The 22,290-nt window shown below is 52.2% G+C and overlaps 2 protein-coding genes and 1 pseudogene across 2 annotated transcripts in view; all 3 read left to right on the top strand.

Annotated features, from left to right (window-relative positions):
• Positions 1 to 2,981: 2,981 nt before the first annotated feature.
• LOC130838112 (Y-box-binding protein 1-like) lies at positions 2,982 to 5,580 on the top strand (annotated as a pseudogene).
• A 1,290-nt stretch (positions 5,581 to 6,870) lies between these two features.
• On the top strand, positions 6,871 to 10,297 carry LOC130838111 (hormone-sensitive lipase-like). Its single transcript, XM_057710874.1, has 6 exons — positions 6,871 to 6,930; positions 7,833 to 7,923; positions 8,009 to 8,154; positions 8,350 to 8,535; positions 8,727 to 9,021; positions 10,095 to 10,297. Exons 1-6 carry the CDS (start codon positions 6,871 to 6,873, stop codon positions 10,295 to 10,297), a joined length of 981 nt encoding a protein of 326 aa, XP_057566857.1.
• A 7,940-nt stretch (positions 10,298 to 18,237) lies between these two features.
• The window catches only part of LOC130838110 (carcinoembryonic antigen-related cell adhesion molecule 7-like), a 38,423-nt gene continuing 34,370 nt past the window's right edge, over positions 18,238 to 22,290 (top strand). Inside the window, exons 1-4 of the mRNA XM_057710873.1 lie at positions 18,238 to 18,245; positions 18,360 to 18,426; positions 20,417 to 20,612; positions 21,396 to 21,755. Coding sequence (XP_057566856.1) covers positions 18,238 to 18,245; positions 18,360 to 18,426; positions 20,417 to 20,612; positions 21,396 to 21,755 — 631 coding nt within the window. The remainder of the gene's footprint in view (positions 18,246 to 18,359; positions 18,427 to 20,416; positions 20,613 to 21,395; positions 21,756 to 22,290) is intronic.

Below are 22,290 nucleotides of genomic sequence, written 5' to 3'. Positions count from 1 at the left end.
CATAACCATTCTGGTGGGAGAGTGCTGGCCACTCAGCTTCCATCTGTTCCCAATCCCTCTTCCCACAGCAGGAGGCACACAAGTGCTTCACTTGTCACAGGAGTGGGGAGGCAGAATTGGCCAGCCAACTGCCTTCAGAAGAAAGACCAAGGATGCTAGGATGAAGGACTGGAACCCAAATGGAGGTGTCATCATGAGTAACCAATAAGGGATCTGTGACAAAGGAGGTGTGGTGGGGGGCAGAGGGATGAAGCTAGGGAGATCAATATCTCCCTTGAGGAAAAAACAAGTGGAGCCAAGTTCTAAGTCAGTATTTAGGCCCGTTCGAGAATCAAAGCCACACCAGACACCTATCACCCAGCCAGAGCCTGGACCAGAAAAACACACACAGCTCAGCCAGCACCTAAAGATCAGCAGGGACCCAATACCCAACAGAAGCCCACTGCACAGCAAAGACCCTCACTCAGCAGGAGCCCCTTACCTAACATGAAGGTGAATCTCCGCAGGAACCTTAAGCCCCCAAAAAATCTGCTTTGCAGCAGGAATTTCTTGCCCCACAGGAGCCTGAACCACAGCTGTCACCTCTCACCCAAAAGCTGCCCTTCATGAAACAGAAAGCTGTCTCACAGCACAGACCTGAGCCAGGAAAAGAATCTAGTCTAGAACTCAACAGGAGCTGCAATTGAGAGAGGAACCTGTAGCCCAGCCAGGACCCAACCCCGTAGAGCCACCTCTAGCTCCACAAGAAGCTGGATCAATACCTCTGGCCCAGCCTAGACTCAGACCCAAAAATGGACCACCAGTCCATACTCAACCTACATCCCAAGAGAGATGGGGACAGGCAGACCCCACAGCCCAGCACATAGCTCTAGCCCAGGGAGCCAAATCCCAGCAGGGATGGTTGGTCCAGCGGAGATTTCTCTCAAAATCAAACCAACCATCCTACAGAGTCCCACTTCAGAGCGGAAGGCATTTCTTGAATGGGTAATAGATTCTGGTGCAGATTCGGATTTGGGGTTGATGTTAGACCAATTCGCCAGCTAAAAGGGGTTAACAGGGGCCCCTGGAATGAAGCTGGCCTTCATGGGGAAACCTGGTTATGAAGTGATGTCAGGGTTTGGTGGGACATCACTGCCCAGAAAGAAAACCAGCAGCCAGAACCCCAGACACGCCCGGAACACAGGGAGGTGAGCTTGGAGAAGGGGGGCCTCCCAGGGATGGTCATTCATTTGGTCAAGAAGAACTAAGACCTGCCAGAATGTCAGGTGAGCTCAGGTGATCCCTCAACAGTCCTGCCAGACACAGATCAGCAGCCCCACTGGCTGCCTCCCCGCGGGGACCCGGGGAAAGTCAAACAGAAACTGAAAAAGGCTCTGGGCGAGGGCCCCCAACTCTCAGCACGGCTCTGGGGCGGGCTCCGTGCCGACCGCGGACCCTTACCCTCGGCGGGTGTCCGCGCGGGCCGGGCCGGACACCGGGCAGGAGCGACCCCTGCGCTCTCGGGCTTGTCCGGGGGCAGGAAGGCACTCGTCCCCAGGGAGCCCCCGTCCCGCCAGGGCCCTGGCCGCGCGCGTGGGGATGGCAGGAAGGGGGGGCCCGCGAGAGGCGCCGGGGCCCCGCCGAGGCCCCACGCAAGGTGGGGAGCGGCCGGGCGGGCCGCGGGCACCAGCCTCCGCGGGCGGCAGCACCCCGCCCCTCCCCCGAAGCCGCGACGGGGCCCCCGGGGAGCGGCCCCGGCCCCGCGCTCCTTCCCTGGGCTCCGAAGGCCGGCCCTGCGCAGGGCGCGCCCGCACGTTCTCGCCAGGGACCGCGGGGGGACGCGGTGAACGAGCCAGAGGGGAAGGCAGTGCGGCCCCAACCCCGAAGCGGAGGGCGCCGTGAGGACGGTTAGTCCGAGGGCTGGCGATGCGGGTCTCGGCCCAGAGGCCCGTGTCCCCCGGAAGGGCTGGGCCGTCTCTCTCAGGACTGAGGAGAAGAGGGTCATCGGTGTCTCTCGGTGCCAGGGCTGCGCCTGCGCTTTGGGAGCGGGGAGGAGGCGCGGGATGGTACTTCTGGTGCTAACGGTAAAGAGCGGTTTCCCTGGGCCTCCCGAACCCAGTCTCAAGGGACGCCCTCACCACAGCGCTGCCACAGCCAAAGCCGCCTCACTCCCAGCGCCGGGAAGGCAGTTGAGTGTGTGCGCATGCGCGAGCCTCGCGCCTCCTCGGTTTCCCGCCTTTTCCCAGGCTCGAGCCACGCCCTCTACTGCAGCTCCCTCCCGCGAGGCCGTGCGCGGCTCCCGACCAGTGCGCAGGCGTTGATCACTCACATCTGCCATCCACTCCCTTCCATTCTCGCCAGAAGGGAGGGCGCAGAGAAAAGAACCCTGAGACAGAACAATAGGACTAGAGGACAGAAGGCGGAGGAAAAGGCGGGCCTTCCTCCTCCACAGGCTCCCAGACAGAGGATTGACCTCAGGTACTGTCGCCCTGTTCTGGTTTCCAGTTGCCTGAGGACCTGGCTGGCCCATAGCCCCTAGAAGGAGGCTCAGCAGCAGCACTGTCTCCGGCTCCAGCGGGCGGGGTGCGTTCTAGATGATTCCTATGTGGAAAGTGTAGTGGGAAAATGACGCTGACAGACAACTCGTGAAAAGTCGGGGATTCCCTGCTGGAGAGACCCTCCCTGGACTCCCCACTACTTCTGCCCTAAGGACGCTTTGCCGCCTCAAGGGCTGCATTTGTTATTGGTCGTGGTCTCCTTAATGCTCGTGAGGGGGCGGAGCCAGGCCTCAGTCCTTAGCCGTGGGGGGCGGGGCCCGTCGTGGAGTGAAGCCAGGATCGCTCAGGGGGCGGGACCCAGAGAGGAGCAAGTCCGGGACTGGTGGTGTGGGGGCCCGACCGACAGTGATCTATAGCGAGGGTTGGCTTTTGGGGAGGAGCCTGGAGGCTGGAATCCGTGCAGGCCGCTGGACTTGCCCCGGGATCGTGGATCACATAGGGCTGATGGAGTAAGCTAGGGGGACGCGACCGCCTTGGCCGGTGAGGCCCCGGCCTCGCAAAGGGCCCAAGAGGGGTCCAAGAGCCATAGGTGCCGGCGGTGGCTAAAAGGCAAAGCCAAAGTTGAGCGAGTGGGGGCCAGCAGCCCTGAAGGAGCTGTAGACATCCTGCGGGAAACCGGACCCAGTGCACTGACCCACTGGCCCATTGGCGCATGCTGGGTGGGTGCAGGGATAATCCTTGAGAGAAGCGGGTGATGTGAGAGGGAAATATCACACCCAGCAGAGGGACTATCGGACCTTGGGAGGATAGTCCAGAATGTGAGTTTCCTGTACCAGGATTCCTGCTCCCACTCCCGAATCGCTGTATGACCGTGGGCAACTACTGACCTCAGTGTTTCTAACGTGGGAAATGGTTCAAGCGGGATTTTCAGGTCTCTGACAGTCTCCTTTTTTTTTTTTTTTTTTTAATTGTTTGGCCTCCTCCGTGGGGCATGTGGGAATCTTAGTTCCCCAACCAGGAATCGAACCTGTTCCCCCTGTAGAGGAAGCGGGCAGTCTTAACCACTGGACCACCAGGGGATGATGGTGGTCTTGCAAGGATAATGGGGAAGAGGTTTAGAAGCTATTGTAGGAAAAGGAAGTTTAGAGGTGAGTCAGGGAAAGGTAGGAGGAAGGGGTGCCCCATAGTGGGGAATGCCTGGAGGAGGGGGTGCAGTACAGCTCCAAACAGTCCTGTCCCACCATCCTTCATTCAGTCTGCTCATCCATTTGTCGTCAGTCCAGCAGCCTCAGCCTGGCTGCCCTAGGACCTAACTTCCTGAGCCCTACTCCTAGGACTAAAGGGCCCTGGGTTGGCTTGGGACAGCCTAACCTTCACTTGGGAGAAGGGAGGGCTGTCACCTGGGTCCCCTAGAATGTCACATTATTTACAGATCTCAGGAGGCTGGAGAAACCGACAGACCAACAGAGATGCTGCAAGCCTCAGGCAGAGGCACACATTAAATCCTTGCTGGATAAGGAGTATGTGTCGATCCAAGTGAGAACCCATGGAATTTCCTGTGCAGGAAAGACACTTGCATAGCCCTCAGCCTCGGAGACCCCAAACTCATCATCCTCCCTGTCATCGACATCGTCATTAGCCGAGGATAGAACTGGAGTTGGCTCCAGACGCACACAGGAAGGCTCAGACAGGCTCAGAGCTCAGACTGGGCCCCGAGGCCATTCCCCGTCACACAGCAAGACACAGCCTCACAAACAGGACAGCGTGCCCAGAGGCAGTACAGACCATGGCCAAGAAATGGGCTTTGGGGACCTGGTTCCTCAGGCTATAAGGAGTAGAACACTAGATAGAGGCTCCCTCCTTCCCTACTGCAACTTTCTGAGCTATAAAATGGGCATGATGATAGGAGTGCCTATCACTGGACTGTTGTGAGGTTTGGGTGAGTGTAGTAGTGTGTTTGGTCCTGTCACACAGCAAGCCCTCCGGAGGGGTGGAGGTTATCCTTACTGTTACCCTCAGCGAGACAGTGAGTTCCCTGAAAGCAGGCCTGTGGCTTCCTTGTTTACCCCACAACTGCAGAGCCTCATATGCCAGGCACTTAGGCACTCAAACATTCATTCAGTTAATAAGTGAAGGAATGCGTGAACTGTGACACAGAGATGGTAATAATAATCGTGCTGCCCTTAGGGTTGTTGTGAGGAGTTAGACTTCTCTTGGGTAGCGCCCTCTGCACAGGCCTGAGCCACGGGCCCATCTACTCTCAAAGTCACCATCACCGCAATTATGAGCAGTGAGGTGGAGACCCAGCTCTCCTGCCCTCAGTGCCACAGCAGGCAGCCTCACATTGGCAGCTGGCAAGGACAAAGAAAGCATCACAAGGATGGTTTGGGGAACAGAAAAATGGTTCCATGTAAGAAACATATGGTTTCATCAACAAAAATTACATCAAGGAAGATGTATTTGTACACCAGACTGCCATAAGGGAGAATAACCCCGGGAAGTACCTTTGCAGTGTAGGAGGTGGGGAGACCATGGAGTCTGATGTTATTGGAGGTGGAAAGGGTGAAGAGGCAGCAGATGTTACAGGGCAGGTGGAGTTCCAGCACAAGGCAGTAAATATAGCAGATGGTAATCATTATGGACACTGTCCACATCTCAGGGGTCCTCTATGCAATTACCAGCAGAATTACCACAATAGTGAGAGTTGGGGAAAGAATGAGGGATCAGAGTGCTCCCAAAAGCCAGGCCCTAAGGCAGCCAAGGGCTCCACCTTACTACATCCGGAGACCCTATGGGCGCCGACCACAGGTATTCCAACACTCCTGTGCAGGGAGGAGTGATGGAAGGTGCTGACAACCAGGGGCAGGAGAACAAGGTAAACCAGTGAGACAGAATATGTTTTGGGGTTACATATAGACCACGATTCCACAGGGGCCCTCCTCGCCAAAGACGGCCCAGATAGGACAGCAATGAAGAGATAAGGAAAATTAAGGAGATGAGGCCTGAGGTTAACGGCTACCTCAATGTTGGTACCGCAGCAACTTCAATTACCAGACGCCCAGAAAACCCTAAACCACAAAATGGCAGTAGATCCAGCAGCTGAGAATTAGTCCTCTCCAGAGGCTGAGCAGGGCGGGGCTCAGTCATTTTAATCAGGTTTCATCATCCAGCAGGAATAAATTAAATAAAATTTCAGCAATATAAAATGAACAAAAGGGGACTTCCCTGGTGGTCCAGTGGTACAGAATCCACCTTCCAATACGGGGGGCCCGGGTTCCATCCTTGGTCAGAGAGCTAAGATCCCACGTGCCGTGGGGCAATTAAGCCTGTGCGCCTCAACTAGAGAGCCTGTGTGTGGCAAACCACAGAGCCCACGCACTCTGGAGCCCGCTTTCCACAACTAGAGAGAAGCCCACACACTCCAATGAAAGATCCCACATGTCTCAACGAAGATGCTGCAACTAAGACCTGATGCAGCTAAAAAACCAACCAAACAAAAAAACCCAAAAGATTGAAGCTAAAAGCCTTAAGTGCTTGCTTTTGGCCTGCTGACCAGATAACTAGAACTACCTGCATTATCTATGCAAATGGGGTTTTTATTAGTTTTACCTAAAAATGTCTCTTTTTGGTAATGACAAATGTGGGGTTTTTTTGTTTTGGGGTTTTTTGGGGGTTTTTTTTAGCCTGGTTTTTCTCAATACACCTTTACAGGTTTTTAAGTTATTTCATATCTGGTCAAGTTGAGATTTTTAAGAACCTCATTTTTAATTTGTAAGGAAAGTTTACAGCTTTATTTTTTCAAAAAATTCAACAAACTGCAAGCACCTGCAAAGCACCTGTTAATAAACCTCTTAAATTAAAGGAGAGAGAGAGCATGCATGCCAAATAAGAGAAAACAGGGACTCCCAGAGCCTGAAGAAGAGGGTTTTGAGCAGCAGGGCACCAGGCTCAGAGCCGAGGCCCAACTTGCCCCCGCCTAGGGTCAGTGCTGGGTCCACCCGTCCCCAGCCACATCTAGGAACCCCAGCAGGAGTATCTGGAGCTGTGTGACCTGGTACCCCTTCAGACTCTCTCTGGGCCACCCCCGGCCTCAGTGTAGCTGAGCTTGGCAACTCTTTCAGCCTCCGTCCCGCCCCACCCCACCTTTCTCTGCTTCCACGCAGGGCAGCCTGTCCTCACTGACCTGGGTGTTCCTGGGAACTTCCCCTCGCCTAAACTGAACCCACAAATATTGATTAGCCCAGTTGGCTCAGCCTCTTCCTCCCTGTGAACCGGCCGTGCCCTCGAAGCTCAGGAGTGAGAACCTGGGGGGATCTAAGCCAGCATCCCAGCCCCAAGGGCCAGGCACTGCTGTGCTCGCTGGCCCACTGGGCCCCCAGCCAGGGGCAGGGCCATGCCTGACAGCTACTCTCTGAGGGCCCAGCTGCGCCGTGTTGTGGGACAGCCTCCCCCTGTGAGATGTCAGCCCCGGGGGTCACAGGCCCCCTCTGTCTAGGTCTCGTTCAGCCCCTGCTCCAGCCCAGTGCCTAGCACGCCATAGGACCCAGGCCAGTATTTGCTGAATGAACAGAAGAACCCTGCTGTCCCCTTGCCCAGCCTCCTGTGGCTTTTTTTCCCCTCTCATCTGGTCTCTCTATTGTCTTTTCTTAGCTGCCTGGCTCCTCTCTCAGATGCTGGGTCTTCACATTTGACTCTTTCCGCCTCAGGATGTCGGGCCCTGTCTCTGACCTCTCCTGTCTCTGTCTCCCTGCTGCTCCTTAACTGGTCCCCTCTGCCTGTCTCACCTCATCTCTGTCCTCGCTGAGTTTCAGGGATCCCTGCATTGTCCTCCTCCCAGCTCACAACCCTCTATGGCTCCATCCACATCCAGAACAAATCCAAATCCTCAGGCCCCAGGTGAGCCCCCTTTGCTTCTCTGATCTCACCCCCTGCCCCCTCCCCTGGCTCACTCTACTCCCGCCACACACGACATCCACGCCGAGCACGGAGCCACCTCAAGGCCTTTGCATGTGTCCTGCCCTCTGCAGGGAGCAGCCTTCCCTCACTTCATTCCGATCCCTCCTCAAGTCCCCTCCTGCAGGCTCATCCCTAAAAGGAAGCGGACCCCTAGTCATCACTCTGTCCCCACCACCCATCTTTTCAAACACTGATCATTACTTGACATTACATGGCACGGTTTTGAGTAATGTCTGTCTTTTTGACAACATCAGCTCCATGAAGGCGCCTAGAGCAGAGCCTGGCGCACAGCTGGAGCTCACTAAATGTTTGCTGAGTGACCACATCTACCTGCCCCCATGTCTCTGCCCCCTACTCCTGCCCACCCCTGGTCCCTGACTTGGAGGCATCTCTCCACAGTTCACGCCCGCCATCCGGCCATTCCTGCAGACCATCTCCATCGGGCTGGTGTCCTTCGGGGAGCACTACAAACGCAACGAAACTGGCCTCAGTGAGTCCCTGCAGGCCCCTCCCCTCCTGTCTGTCCTTCCCACCAAGGCTTCCAGGGGCTCCCTGACCCCTCTCTGGACCCCCAGGTGTGACAGCCAGCTCTCTCTTCACTGGCGGCCGCTTTGCCATCGACCCAGAGCTGCGTGGGGCCGAGTTTGAGCGGATCATACAGAACCTGGACGTGCGCTTCTGGAAAGCCTTCTGGAATATCACCGAGATCCAGGTGCTATCGGTGAGCAGGGGGCGCAGTGAGGGGCCCAACCTGGTACATGATGGGGACACTGTGGCCCAGAGACACGTCCCAGGCCTGCAGTGTTCCAGGCCCAGGGATAGCACAGGAGGGAAAAGACTGGGGGGCGGAGGGAGGTGTGAGGGGAGCCCCTGCCGGCAGCCCCTCCCAGTGCTCCTTTCTGTTCCCTCCCACCAGTCTCTAGCAAACATGGCATCGGCCACCGTGAGGGTAAGCCGCCTGCTCAGCCTGCCCCCCACCGCCTTTGAAATGCCGCTGACTGCTGACCCCAAGGTCATGGTCACCATCTCACCCCCGCTGGCCCACACCGGCCCCGGGCCCGTCCTCGTCAGGCTCACCTCCTATGACCTACGTGAAGGACAGGTAGGGCCCTTGCCTCAGCTAGAGCAGGTGTAGAGCTGAGGAGCATGGCAGCGCCTCCCCCCGATGTCCTCCCGCCTCTCACTGCTCACACCCGCCCCCACTCCTGTCTCTTTAAGCACAAACCCTTGGTGTGGGGTGAGGCCCAGGCAGGCCGCCCCCGCCTGACCCACCTCCTCCTTCCGCATCCCCAGGACAGTGAGGAGCTCAGCAGCCTGGTGAGGTCCGAGGGCCCCAGGAGCCTGGAGCTGCAGCCACGCCCCCAGCAGGCACCCCGCTCGAGGTCCCTGGTAGTGCACATCCACGGCGGCGCCTTCGTGGCTCAGACCTCCAAGTCCCACGAGCCTTACCTCAAGAGCTGGGCCCAGGAGCTGGGCACCCCCATCCTCTCCATCGACTACTCCCTGGCCCCCGAGGCCCCCTTCCCCAGGGCGCTGGAGGAGTGCTTCTATGCCTACTGCTGGGCCATCAAGCACTGTGGCCTCCTTGGTGAACCCGAGGCCCTCACTGCCACCAGCTCCCTGGACCTGCCCCAGCCTGCTTTGCCCTCACCTCATATGCAGGGGGAATGAGCCATTCATTGCTCAAGCCTCAGTCTTGCACGCCCTGCCTCCCCTTCCATCTCCTACCACCCAGCCCTCTGCCACCTGCTCACCAGCTCTGCCCCAGTGCTCCCACCTTCCATCTCAACCATTTCCTCCTGCCTCCTGCTTCCCCCGACTCTAGCCCTGATACTCTGTCCCCCACCTCCCCATGTTCCTGACCTTTTCTTCCCTCCTCTTGTTTCTTTTCTTTTCTGTTGTTGGGTTTTGTTTGTTTGTTTTGTTGTTGTTGTTGTTTTTGGCTGCATTGGGTCTTCATTTCTGTGCAAGGGCTTTCTCTAGTTGTGGCAAGTGAGGGTAGTTGCAGCACACGGGCTCAGTTGTTGTGGCGCAGGGGCTTAGTTGCTCCATAGCATGTGGGATCTTCCTGGACCAGGGATCAAACCCGTGTCTCCTGCATTGGCAGGCGGATTCTTAACCACTGTGCCACCAGGGAAATCCCCCTCCTTCTGTTTCTCTGCCCCCTGCTGTCCTGTGCTGGCAGCCACCTGGCCTTGCTTCAGCCCATTCTCCCTGCTCCTCCAACCTCCCACTTCCCACGGCTTGGGAGGCACAGAGCAGGCTGAGGAGGTGCCTCAGGTCACAGGGCCCGTGGCCCTTGCGTGCAGTCAGCCTGAACCCTGGCTTTCATCTCCTGGCCTCGATGCCCCTCCCTCCTGAAATGGGCCCTTGGTCTCCCCTTTCCCACACCCCTTCCCCCTTGCTTCTGACCTCCAGCCTCCTAAGCTTCCCCAGAGCTCCCTGATCTCCAGGCCTCTCCGTGTCCTAAGCCTACCTGATCCTCTGGCTGCTATCTTCCAAATGGGTCCAAATCCCTGCCTTAGTTTACCCATCTGTGAAATTGCAGTTGGCTAGACCTTGGGGTTGGGCCCCCCACACCCGACCTCTGAGAGCCCAGTGCTCCTGGCCCAGAGCTCCAATTCCTCCCTGCCAGGCTTGACCAAGCCCCCTCCCAACCAGGCTCAACAGGTGAGCGGATATGCCTCGCAGGAGACAGCGCAGGTGGGAATCTCTGCTTCACCGTGTCCCTGCAGGCAGCAGCCTATGGTGTGCAGTTGCCAGATGGCATCACAGCAGCCTACCCCGCCACAATGCTGCAGTCTACTGCACTCGAACCTATAATGCCTCTCTCAGTTGGAGTCCATTTGCCCTTCCGTAAATGAGAGATGATGATATTGTTACCCAGGCCTAAAAAAGCAGGAAAGTACAACAAACCCTTCCAGGTTAATAACACAGTAAATTCCTTCCCCAGTGTTTGGAAAAATTGTAATTTCCAAGTTAACTAGACTTTCTGCATAGGAGGAAGCTTTCTAATACAACCCAAATATTGAAAAAAATCTGCCTTCTTTAAGTCACCCTTACTTTAACACAATCTGTCTCCTAGACTTAAGGGTGGAAAGTCCTAGCTCTAAATTACTGGCATTTTACAAGCTCAAGATACAGAATGGGAGGTCATTGGTTTTCATATTCATCTACTTTTAAGTAAAACAAAGGCAGTTAAATGTGTTAATAGAAAAGCATTCACTGATTTGGGTGTATATGAATAGAACTAACAAGCTAATTTCTTTTTACTTTTTAAATATAGTGTATTAGTGTGTTATGGCTGTTATAACAAAGTCCCACAAACTGGGTGGTTCAGAACAACAGAAATTTATTGTCTTACAGGTTCCTGGAGGCCAGAAGTCCAAGATCAAGGTATCAGTAAGCTAGTTCCTTCTGAGGGCTGTGAGAAAAAAATCATGCCACTCTCCGAGCTGCTGATCGTGTCCCTTGGTTTGCAGCATAACTGCAATTCACATGGTGTTCTCCCTGGGGATCTGTCTCTGTGTCCACATTTCCCCTTTTCATAAAGACACCAGTTTCATTGCATTAGGGCACATTCTGATGAGGTTATCTTAACCAATTACAGCTGCAATGCTCTATTCCCAAATAAGATCACTTTCTGAGGTACTGGGGTTAGGACTTCAGTATATGAATTTGGGGAGGGAGAGACAAAATTCAGCCTGTAATGTAGCTACTAGAAAACTTACAACTGCCTGGGCATCTTGCCTTTATTTTGATTGGACAGAGCCGGCCTAGGTAATCAGTTAGTCTTGCCTGTTGACCTGAAGCTGTTGTGAAGTGCACATCCAGGTGTCCCATGGGTACCTGAGGGGGGTGATTATTACATGATTCGGCACTAGAGGGCTAGCATAGGACAGTTGGCCAAAACATCATTCCTCCTCCCAAGGCAGGGAGGTGGGAGTTTGCAGTTTGGTGAGGGAGGCAGAAGACAGCCAGTTACCACTCAATGGCACAGTAGGATAAGTGTTATAACAGACAAGTCCAGGTGTGGTGGTGTTGAGCTTCACCTTCACCTGGTGCTTCTGGAAATCAGAGATGGTCAGGAACTCACCCACCCTTCTGTGTCCTCTATGTCCAGGGAAATGGAACCTACTGGACCCTGTACAGCGCCAGGCAGGCATTAGGAGCAAAGCAGAGAGAGGGAATGACCCACCTGATGTCCTGGGACAGTCACTCAGAGTCTGCTGTGAGGGCTGAGATGGGACTGTGGTAGGCAGATGGCCTCAGAGGGGTGGGGACTGCAGGGATGAGGCGGGGAGGCCAAGCTCAGGAATAGTGTCCTGAGAGGCAGGGTGGCAGGACCTCACACTCCCAACACCCTGGGTCCTGATCTGGAGTTGACAGTAAACCTGGGACACCACCTGCTCCCTCAGGCCCTGAGAGAACCTGTGTCACAGTGATGGGCATTTCTCTCCTGATTCTTCCCAGTATGAAGTACATGGGAGGACTGCTTCCCTGCTGTGGAAGGCCCAGTCTGGAATATTCCACAGCAGCCCAGCCAAGGCCACATGCACAGATCCTAAGTGACAGGCCCTCAGGCTCGCAGCCATTTCCCCCAGGGCCAGTGCCTGTGGCATCGGTGTCTGGGCGTGAGTGTCCAGCCCACACTGCCCACTCTGCCTGGAACCATCCCCTCACCGGTGACTTGGGTCCTGGGGTTGGTTCCAGGTCACCAGTCCATCCTGCCACATCCTCCAAATGAGGTTCTTTCCAGGGGATCCTAATGTCTGTCCCAGGAGATTTCACCCCAAGCAAATCTAAAGCATATTTGAGGGCTGGTGGTTGTGGCAGTGACACTTTCATTTTTCTCAGGTGCTGGAAAAGGAGGTCAAGGTGAGCTCAAGGAGGAGCATGAGTGCCCTCTAGTGGACTGTTTCTGCTAGAAGAAGAGCAAAGACAGGCCTGTAGAGTTGAGCGATTAGGGCTGACCCTAGACAAAGGGCACATTTGGATTCAGCAGGAGGCATACTTAGGGGTGATTAACTTAGGGCTGCCTGTAGCTCGCAAGCGGGAAGACTGGTTTTTTTCAAAGGGTGTAACCACAAATCAGAATGTCACCCTCTGGATTATACTGAAAGTTGGATGATGGAAATTCTGTAGACATTGGAAAGAAAAAATACATAACAAATCTACATTCTGTGTCATTTGACAGACAACTCTGATGTTCTTACCATCTTTGGAGGGGTCTTAGCAATGAATGCAAGTCACTGATATCATTTGGAAGATGTACTAAGAAGAAAATTATATCAAAGGGATTTCTCTTTATTTTTCAGGACCATATACCTTGGCATCATTAATTATGAACCTACACCCAAAAAATGGACTGAGTCTGTGACAGGCAGTGTCAGGTCTCATTCCCAGCACCTATAGACTAACAGCACCTGCCCCCCAGCCCTGGGCCCCTCTGTCAACGACTAGAGCCTCTGATGCTCCCTCCTTAGGAGGGGAGGGGGATCTTGTTAGTGTCCTCATCATTCACCTGTCCCCCCAGTGCTTAAACTACTAACCACTTTTTCTGACCTTCTTCCATCTCAACATTGTGACAGACCCAGGAGGTGCCTTCTGCTCATGGTTCTGAGAGGAAATTTCTCAAAAGCAGTTCCCTTCACCCACCTTGAGCAGACCTCCACCATGAGTGCCATCATCGTTATCCAGCAACATTTGGACACTTTTTTAGGTAGTCAGATGCTTTCCAGCTCTTAGGGGAGAATGTGACTCTCTGTGTACAGGACAAGGAGGAATGGGCAAGGAGGAATCACATTAGTGTTCACAGCTGATGATCTATGTGAACTCATGGAAGCCTGAGAGTACGGGAGAGTCCACGTAAATCACCACTCCCATGCTCACACGTGGACGGTGGTCAGCCCTCTCCATTTCCTTAAGAGCTAAACTGCATGAAGTGACATTCACAGTGAGCTAGAGAGTAAAACATGCATCACAGTCACTGATAAAACAGTTTTTTGTTTTTCTTAAAAGAGCATTCCAGTGGGTTATGTTTATTTTTACCATGATGTAAGAGTGCCCTTGTGTTGACAGGCTATCTACAATTTTGTGATCTGGTGGAAATTCATACCCTTTTTCCTTTCAAAATCAGATAAAAAAACAAAAGGTTGCTCCTGGGTCCTCTCCCAGATCCAGCTGCCTAGGACCGGCAGCAGGAAGAGCTGGGGCTCAGTCTCCCCTGGTCCTCAAGGCAACAGAGAAACCACTCCCGCCCTCCCCCCTGAGCTGGCACTGTGCCAAAAGTCCCTGCATCCTCCAGGGTGCTGATTGGTGGATGTGGGCCCCTGTGGTGGCCCGAGGGTTCCCAACTCTCTTTGTGGCTCAATCCAAACCATCACCAGAGCCATAAGCTTCACCTCCAGTGCTGTCCAGGGACATCGGAAGTTCTTGAGCCTAATCCCTACTGGAAGGCACCGATTCCATGCTCAGCTCTCACGGGCAGCTCCTGGATGCACCCGAGCACCACCAGCACCTGGTCTGCTCCACCTGCCAAGATGCCACTGGAAGGGACCCATCAGTCCCCTCAGGTGGCAGTCGCCAAGGCTTGGAGGCATTTTCCCACAAGGTGCCCAATACCATCACCCAAACTTTCTCCCCAGTACTGTGCAAGCGTTAAGTGAGGCACTGGGTTTTGGTCAGCTCGGCTCCAGAGAGCACCCAGCACCCAGACTGTTGTGCCAGGGAGGCCGTGTGAGGCCTCAGGCAACTGGAGGATGGGAAACATGGGTCTAATGAGGACTCACTCTTCTTTGAGAGCCCTGTGAGAGCAGGAGGCAGAGCCAGGACTCAGAACATCCTGGATTAAGCCCCTGATGACAAATGTGTTCGTCCCTTCCTTGTGCCCAGGCGAAACTCTGAACAGAAGTGTCTGCACCAAAACAATGTCTACAAGAATGAGATGGCAAAACCAGGCAAAGATGTCACAAAAAAAGAAAACTACAGACCAATATCACTGATGAATATAGATGCAAAAATCCTCAACAAAATACTAGCGAACAGACTCCAACAGCACATTAAAAAAATCATACACCATGATCAAGTGGGGTTTATCCCTGGGATGCAAGGATTCTTCAATATACGCAAATCAATCAACGTGATACATCATATCAACAAATTGAAGGATAAAAACCATATGATCATTTCAATAGATGCAGAAAAAGCTTTTGACAAAGTTCAACACCCATTTATGATAAAAGCTCTCCAGAAAATGGGCATAGAAGGAAATTACCTCAACATAATAAAAGCCATATATGAAAAACCAAAAGCCAACATCGTTCTCAATGGGGAAAAACTGGAAGAATTCCCTCTAAGAACAGGAACAAGACAAGGGTGTCCACTCTCACCACTATTATTCAACATAGTTTTGGAAGTTTTAGCCACAGCAATCAGAGAAGAAAAAGAAATCAAAGGAATCCAAATTGGAAAAGAAGAAGTAAAATTGTCACTCTTTGCAGATGACATGATATTATATATAGAAAACCCTAAAGACTCTACCAGAAAACTGCTAGCATTAATTGATGAGTTCAGTCAAGTAGCAGGATACAAAATTAATGCACAGAAATCTCTTGCATTCCTATACACTAACAACGGAAGAGCAGAAAGAGAAATTAAGGAAACTCTCCCATTCACCATTGCAACAAAAAGAATAAAATACCTAGGAATAAACCTGCCTAAGGAGGCAAAAGATCTGTATGCAGAAAACTTTAAGACATTGATGAAAGAAATCAAAGACGACGCAAACAGATGGAGGGACATACCATGTTCCTGGATTGGAAGAATCAACATCGTGAAAATGTCTGTACTACCCAAAGCAATTTACAGATTCAATGCAATCCCGATCAAATTACCAATGGCATTTTTCACAGAACTAGAGCAAGAAATCTTACGATTTGTATGGAAACGCAGAAGACCCCGAATAGCCAAAGCAATCTTGAGAAGGAAAAATGGAGTTGGTGGAATCAGGCTTCCTGACTTCAAACTATACTACAAGGCCATAGTGATCAAGACAGTATGGTACTGGCACAAAAATAGAAAGGAAGATCAATGGAATAGAATAGAGAACTCAGAAGTAAGCCCAAACACATATGGGCACCTTATCTTTGACAAAGGAGGCACGAGTATACAATGGAAAAAAGACAGCCTCTTCAATAAGTGGTGCTGGGAAAATTGGACAGCTACATGTAAAAGAATGAAATTAGAACACTTCCTAACACCATACACAAAAATAAACTCAAAATGGATTAAAGACCTAAATGTAAGGCCAGACACTATAAAACTCCTAGAGGAAAACATAGGCAGAACACTCTATGACATACATCAAAGCAACATCCTTTTTGACCCACCTCCTAGAATCAGGGAAATCAAATCAAGAATAAATGAATGGGACCTCATGAAACTTCAAAGCTTTTGCACAGCAAAAGAAACCATAAACAAGACTAAAAGGCAACCCTCAGAATGGGAAAAAATAATTGCCTATGAAACAACGGACAAAGGATTAACCTCCAAAATATACAAGCAGCTCATGAAGCTTAGCACCAAAAAAGCAAATAACCCAATCCACAAATGGGCAGAAGACCTAAATAGACATTTCTCCAAAGAAGACATACAGATGGCCAACACACACATGAAAAGATGCTCAACATCACTAATCATCAGAGAAATGCAAATCAAAGCCACAATGAGGTATCACCTCACACCAATCAGAATGGCCATCATCACAAAGTCTGGAAACCACAAATGTTGGAGAGGGTGTGGAGAAAAGGGAACTCTCCTGCACTGTTGGTGGGAATGTAAGTTGGTATAGCCACTATGGAAAACTATTTGGAGGTTCCTTAAAAAACTACAAATAGAACTACCATATGATCCAGTAATCCCACTCCTGGGCACATACCCAAAGAAAACCAGAATCCCAAAAGAAACTTGTACCATAATGTTTATTGCAGCACTATTTACAATAGCCAGGACATGGAAGCAACCTTAATGCCCATCAACAAATGAATGGATACAGAAGATGTGGCATATATATACAATGGAATATTACTCAGCTATAAAAAGGGATGAGATGGAGCTATATGTAATGAGGTGGACAGAACTACAATCTGTCATACAGAGTGAAGTAAGTCAGAAAGAGAAGGACAAATATTGTATGCTAACTCACATATACGGAATCTAAAAATGGTACTGATGAACTCAGTGACAAGAATAAGGATGCAGATACAGAGAATGGACTGGAGAACTCGAGGTATGGGAGGGGGCGGGGGGTGAAGGGGAAACTGAGACGAAGCGAGAGAGTAGCACAGACATATATATACTACCAACTGTAAAATAGTCAGTGGGAAGTTGTTGTATAACAAAGGGAGTCCAACTTGAGGATGGAAGATGCCTTAGAGGACTGGGGCAGGGAGGGTGGGGGGGACTTGGGGGGGGGAGTCAAGGAAGGGAGGGAATACGGGGATATGTGTATAAAAACAGATGATTGAACCTGATGTACCCCCCCAAAAAAAATAAATAAATAAATGAGCACCAAAAAAAAAAAGAATGAGATGGAAGCCAAGCCAGATATCCAGCCAACCCTGAGCATTTAGTAATAGATGTTCAATCAATAGTCATAAAATGGATAAGGGATACCACACAATGGAAGCCTGTCCCCAAAGTGTCACACCTAAGGGTCAGAGAATATTCCCTGTACACACAGGGACACTGGTATTAGTCTGGGTGGAGACCTGTAAGTGCCCACGGCTGCTCAAGGATGGGTCTTTATTCCTCCTGAAGTCAGGAGGGAGGACAAGGGCTTCCTAACCATGAGGAGTCAGACCCCAACTCATTCCCAGAAATTCACACCCCCTCCCATCTCTACCTTGTGAGACACTTCTAGTCTCCCTGGAGGGCCGGGGCCAGCACCCCAAGTCCTTCCTCTTCTCACAGAGACCTGACCTGGCACCAACTCTGGATCCTCCATCCCAACTGGAGTCACCACAGGGGAAGAGGGAGCCCAGCATGAACTTAAAGGAATCAGGGGGCAGCTCCTCATCCTGAAGGACCCTGATCTTTGGAGACACCTGGCTATGGTCGCCTGGAGACACAGCTCTCCAAGGCATCCAGGGGAAGGAGGGGAATTTCCTGTGCAGGATGGAATAGGGGAACCCAGCATCTACAGTAGCTCCACCTCAGAGGTGCTAGGGTCCCATGGGGGCCTCCCCTGCACTAATGCAGGAAACCACAGGCTTCTCTGACTGAACCTCCAGGTGGAGCTGCCCTGTGGGGAGGCCCATGAGCAGACAAGTGACAGGGACACATATTACTTGGGTGCAGCCCCCAGTGCTGTGAGGGAAGGAAGCACAGGGCCTTCTGGGGTCCAGCCCACAGCCTGATACCCTCTCCCAAATGCCTCAAGAGACCCCCTCACTGGTCCCTTCCTTTGACACCTCAGGGACAGAGAGCTCCTCCTGAGGCACATGTCCGCCTGGGTGGACAGTTTTCCTGCCACTGAATCAGGAGTCCTCTGGACAACACCCATTCTCTCCTTGGGCTCACCCTGCACTGGGCAGTCAGGAAGCCCAGGGACCAATAGTGACCAGGACCCAGGCTCACAGGTCCCTCAGTCTGGAGGGCAGACCCCACCTCTGCCCTGGGCTCAGGGCCAGCTCACATCCTTTGAAGCCTGGTCAGCACACCTGGTGCAGCCCCTGACATTGGCCCCAGGTCTGCTCATGACCTCCAGGGGGTGACAATGGGCCATACAGACAACACATAGGAAATGAACAGGTGAGCTTGGCTTTGCGTAGGAGGTGGAGGAGGAGCCTGGTTTCCATCCCTCCCTCTAACAGACCCTTCTGGGCCCCTCCTGTGTGCCTGTTCTATCCCGCCCACTCCTTCTAGGGGCCTAGGAGCACCCTGCCATGCCACCTCCCACTCCCTGCCTGGTGCCACCCATGGAAAGTTCAGGGTGAGCACAGGAAAATCAGCCAGGCTGAGGACACAGGGCTCCCAGTATTGTCAGGGAGACAGTTTCTGAGCCCAGGCACAGCCAACAGACATGAAGAGGGAGGGTGTCCCTGAAAACCTCCTCCGAGGACCAAGGGGCCCACAGCCACCCGACCTCCCAACACCACCATCCTCTCTGCCCAGGACACACAGGAAACCTTTCCCTTAACACCTGAGAACTGCAGCTCCTTCTGACACCCGGTCCTGGGTCTCTGTCCCTAGAAACAGACACCAGGCTGGTGACACTCAAAGGTAGTGGTTAGGTGCCCTCACTAGTCATCACTCAGTTCACCCCTTTCTCAGCTCCAGAGGCATCTGTGACCTTCCTGTTGGGAGTAAATCCAACCTTCCCAGATATTTGAGAACACTGGCAAGGCCCCGGGCGCCCAGCTGGGTTTCTGTGTCACAAAGGGAAATTATCACCAGGGTCTCTGTGTGGTGCTGACAGACCCCAGTCCAGAACACAGCAGACACCAACACTGGGTGGGCGGGGGGTGGCCTCTCAGGTGACAGGAGCCCCATCAGCCTTGCTGTTGAAAGTGAGCTCCACAGCCCACTATGATCAGCATCGCCGGAGAGCTTGTTAGATGCAGGCTCTGGGGTCCACCCCACACCTGCTGAGGCAGACTCTGCATTTTCACAGGATCTTATGGCTCTGAACAGGATTGGGGAGCGTCCTCCCCGCCCCTCACATTACGGGGTCCCAGCCAGGCTGGGCATGCATATGAGCTGGGCAGCTGCCAATGCAGCATTTCTAAAGTATAAAGTTCCACAGCCGATTCTGATGCACCATGGGGCTGACATCCCTGTGACAGGAGTTCCTGACACAGCCCCCAGGCTCTTGCTCTGAAGGGAAAAGCCGATGGGGTTTAAGAGAGCTGTGAGGGAGGATACTGTGAGCCCCCACCCGATGCTCTTGGGAATTCCAGGACGCCGAGGCCCCAGGCTTGTGCTTGTCCAAACAAGGGTGTGTGTTGGGGGGTGGGTGTCACCCCAAACCATGCCCATATAAGAGAGCAAACTTGATAGAGGTTGTGTGTGTTCTGAGTGCTCTACCGATGGGCCCCTTACCCCATCTCTCTCCCCCCTCCTCCTTCTGCCTATTCCCTGAGACACGACAATATTGAAATTAGGCTAGTTATTAACCCTACGCTGGCCTCTAAGTGTGTAAGTGAATGAAGAGTCAATCAACGCAGCAAACTTCACTACTCTCTTATTTCAAGAAATTGCTATAGCCACCAACCTTCAGCACCCACCACCTAGATCAGTCAGCAGAAATCAACATCAAGGCAGGACCCTCCAGCAGCAAAAAGATTACAAATCACTGAAGGTTCAGATGAAGGTTGGCATTTTTGGCAATAAAGTACTTCTAATGAAGGGATGTTCACTGGTTTTTCAGGCCTAATGCTATTGCACACTTAATAGACTACAGGATAATGGAAACATACCTTTATTGTATGGAAATAAAGTTGATTTACAATACTTCAGGTGTACAGCAACATGATTCAGTTATACATATGTATTTTTTCTTTTTCAGATTCTTTTCCACTATGAGTTATTACAGGGTACTATATAGTTGCCTGTGCTATAAAGTAGGTGCTTGTTTTTTATTTTAAATATGGTAGTATGTAGCTGTTAACCCAAAACTCCTAATTCATCCTTCTCCCCTCTTTCCTCTTTGGGAACCATATGTTTGTTTTCTATGTCTGTCAGTCTCTTTTTGAGTGGGAACAGATCTTTAAATGCACTGAGAAGCCAAAATATTTGTGTGACATGCTTTATTGCAGCAGTCTAAAAGCAAATCACAATGTCTCTGAGGTATGGTGTATAGAAAGAAGGAAAAGGGGAAGAGGGGGCCAGAGAGGCAGGAATGAGAGGGAAAGGAGAGGGAGAGCCCTGGGCTGAGATCCCACCCCCAGACCACGTGACCCAGGGACGTGCTCCTGCCCCAGGACGAGGCCCAGCACAGAGGGAGGAAGGACAGCAGAGCTCACACATCAGACAGCAGTGCTTGTGAGCATTTCTGGAGCCGAAGCTCTTCTCACAGAGGGAGGGACACAGCAGACAGCAGACACCATGCAGCCCTCCTCAGCCCCCCCCCCCCCGCCCGCAGAGGGCGCATCCCCTGGAACAGGCTCCTGCTGGCAGGTGAGAGGGAATAGAGGGCTTCTGTTTGGACCTGAGAGTAGAGGACACGGGAACAAGGTAGAATGGGGGACCTTGGGGCTCAGCAACAGGAAAACCTAAATTACTGTAGGTTTTACAAATTTTTCTTCACTGAGTAATAATTGTGGAAAACTGATGACAATGATAAGAATTTAAGTCAGGGTGTCACTCCAAAACAATAAACATAATCAGGAAACTAAACATTGTCCTTACCTACCACCCTTAGAAATTGACAGATAAACATCAGGCAGTGGAGCCCTGGGCATACTCACTCCTTCATCACCAGGTATTTGGAGTCTGGTCCAGGCACTGGGTTACAACCAGGGTCAGACAAGTCTCCACCCTCACAGAGCTCACATTCTATGGGGAGGAAGACAGACAAGCAAAGAGATCTAGAGTGTTCTGTCAGGTGCTGACAAGTATCATGAAGGAAACAGAGCAGGGCAAGGTCAGAAAGTGAAGACAGCGGTTTTTAGAGCAGGTGTCAGGGAGGGCAGCTGGGCAGTGAGAGAGTGAGCCAGGCAGAAACCTAGGGACAGAAAGGAAATAACAAGCTCAGAGGTGCTGAAGTAATGGGGGTCATGCTGCTGACCTTGAACCAGTAGGACAGACACACATACACACTAACACACACATATACACACACGCTGCAAAAACACACACCAAAGCTGAGGGATGAATAGACCTGCTTAGGACAGAGGCACCATTTTTCCATCTCAACACACAGATCAGAATACTGACTAATTTCTCTCTGTTGCCTCCTAGTCTCAATCTTAACCCTCTGGAAACTGCCCACCACTGCCCAACTCACTATTGAATTGGTGCCCTTCAATGCTGCAGAAGGGACGGATGTTCTCCTACTTGTCCACAGTGTGACGGAAGATATTCTAGGCTATGCCTGGTACAGAGGAGAAAGGGTACAGAGAAATCAACTAATTGCATTATGTAGAATAGACAGTAGTGCAAATGCCACTGGGCCTGCACACAGCGGTCGACAGACAATATACGCCAATGCATCCCTGCTGTTCCAGAACATCACCCAGGAAGACACAGGATACTACACGCTGCTTGTTATAAAGACTGATTTACAGACTGAAAGTGTAACTGGACAACTCCGCGTATACCGTGCGTGATTCCTCTCTGACCTCTGGGTGTTGGGTGGGGTGAATTCTATTCACACGCAGGATAGACAAGCCTGGACTGTGCCTCCATCCCCCTTTGCATTACATTCCAGGTTGGGGTTTGAGCATTTAGTGCAGGACACACGCAACAAACACAAAAGTCAAAGGATCAGAATTCCTTCCTGGAAGCCGGACCCTGCAGACATTCTGTACAGAAAGAAGGATCAGTCTGTTGGGAGTAACTCAGCAGAGGGAGATCAGTCTCAGTCCAACACCCTAGCCTGCTCCCTGTGCCCATGACCCTGAGGAAGACCCTGTAAGACTCAGTAGGGGTCTGGCCTGAGAATTCCAGGGATCCCCACAAAGAATCTCAGCCCTGGGAAGCGGCTCCCCAGACCCTGTCCCAGGGCTCCTGTGTCCAGTGACACTGGGGGGCCTGTGTCACGTCTCCAGGCCCCTGACCTGGTCACCAGCCAGGGCTCAGCCCCAAGAGCTACACCTGGGCAGGGGCAGAACCTGGTACTGCACCTGAGACTCAA

Source organism: Hippopotamus amphibius, chromosome 16 (genome assembly GCF_030028045.1).
Source record: "Hippopotamus amphibius kiboko isolate mHipAmp2 chromosome 16, mHipAmp2.hap2, whole genome shotgun sequence".
Classification (NCBI taxonomy): Eukaryota; Metazoa; Chordata; class Mammalia; order Artiodactyla; family Hippopotamidae; genus Hippopotamus; species Hippopotamus amphibius.
The sequence above is the reverse complement of the archived record's forward strand: the minus strand, read 5'-3'. Positions and strand labels throughout refer to the sequence as shown.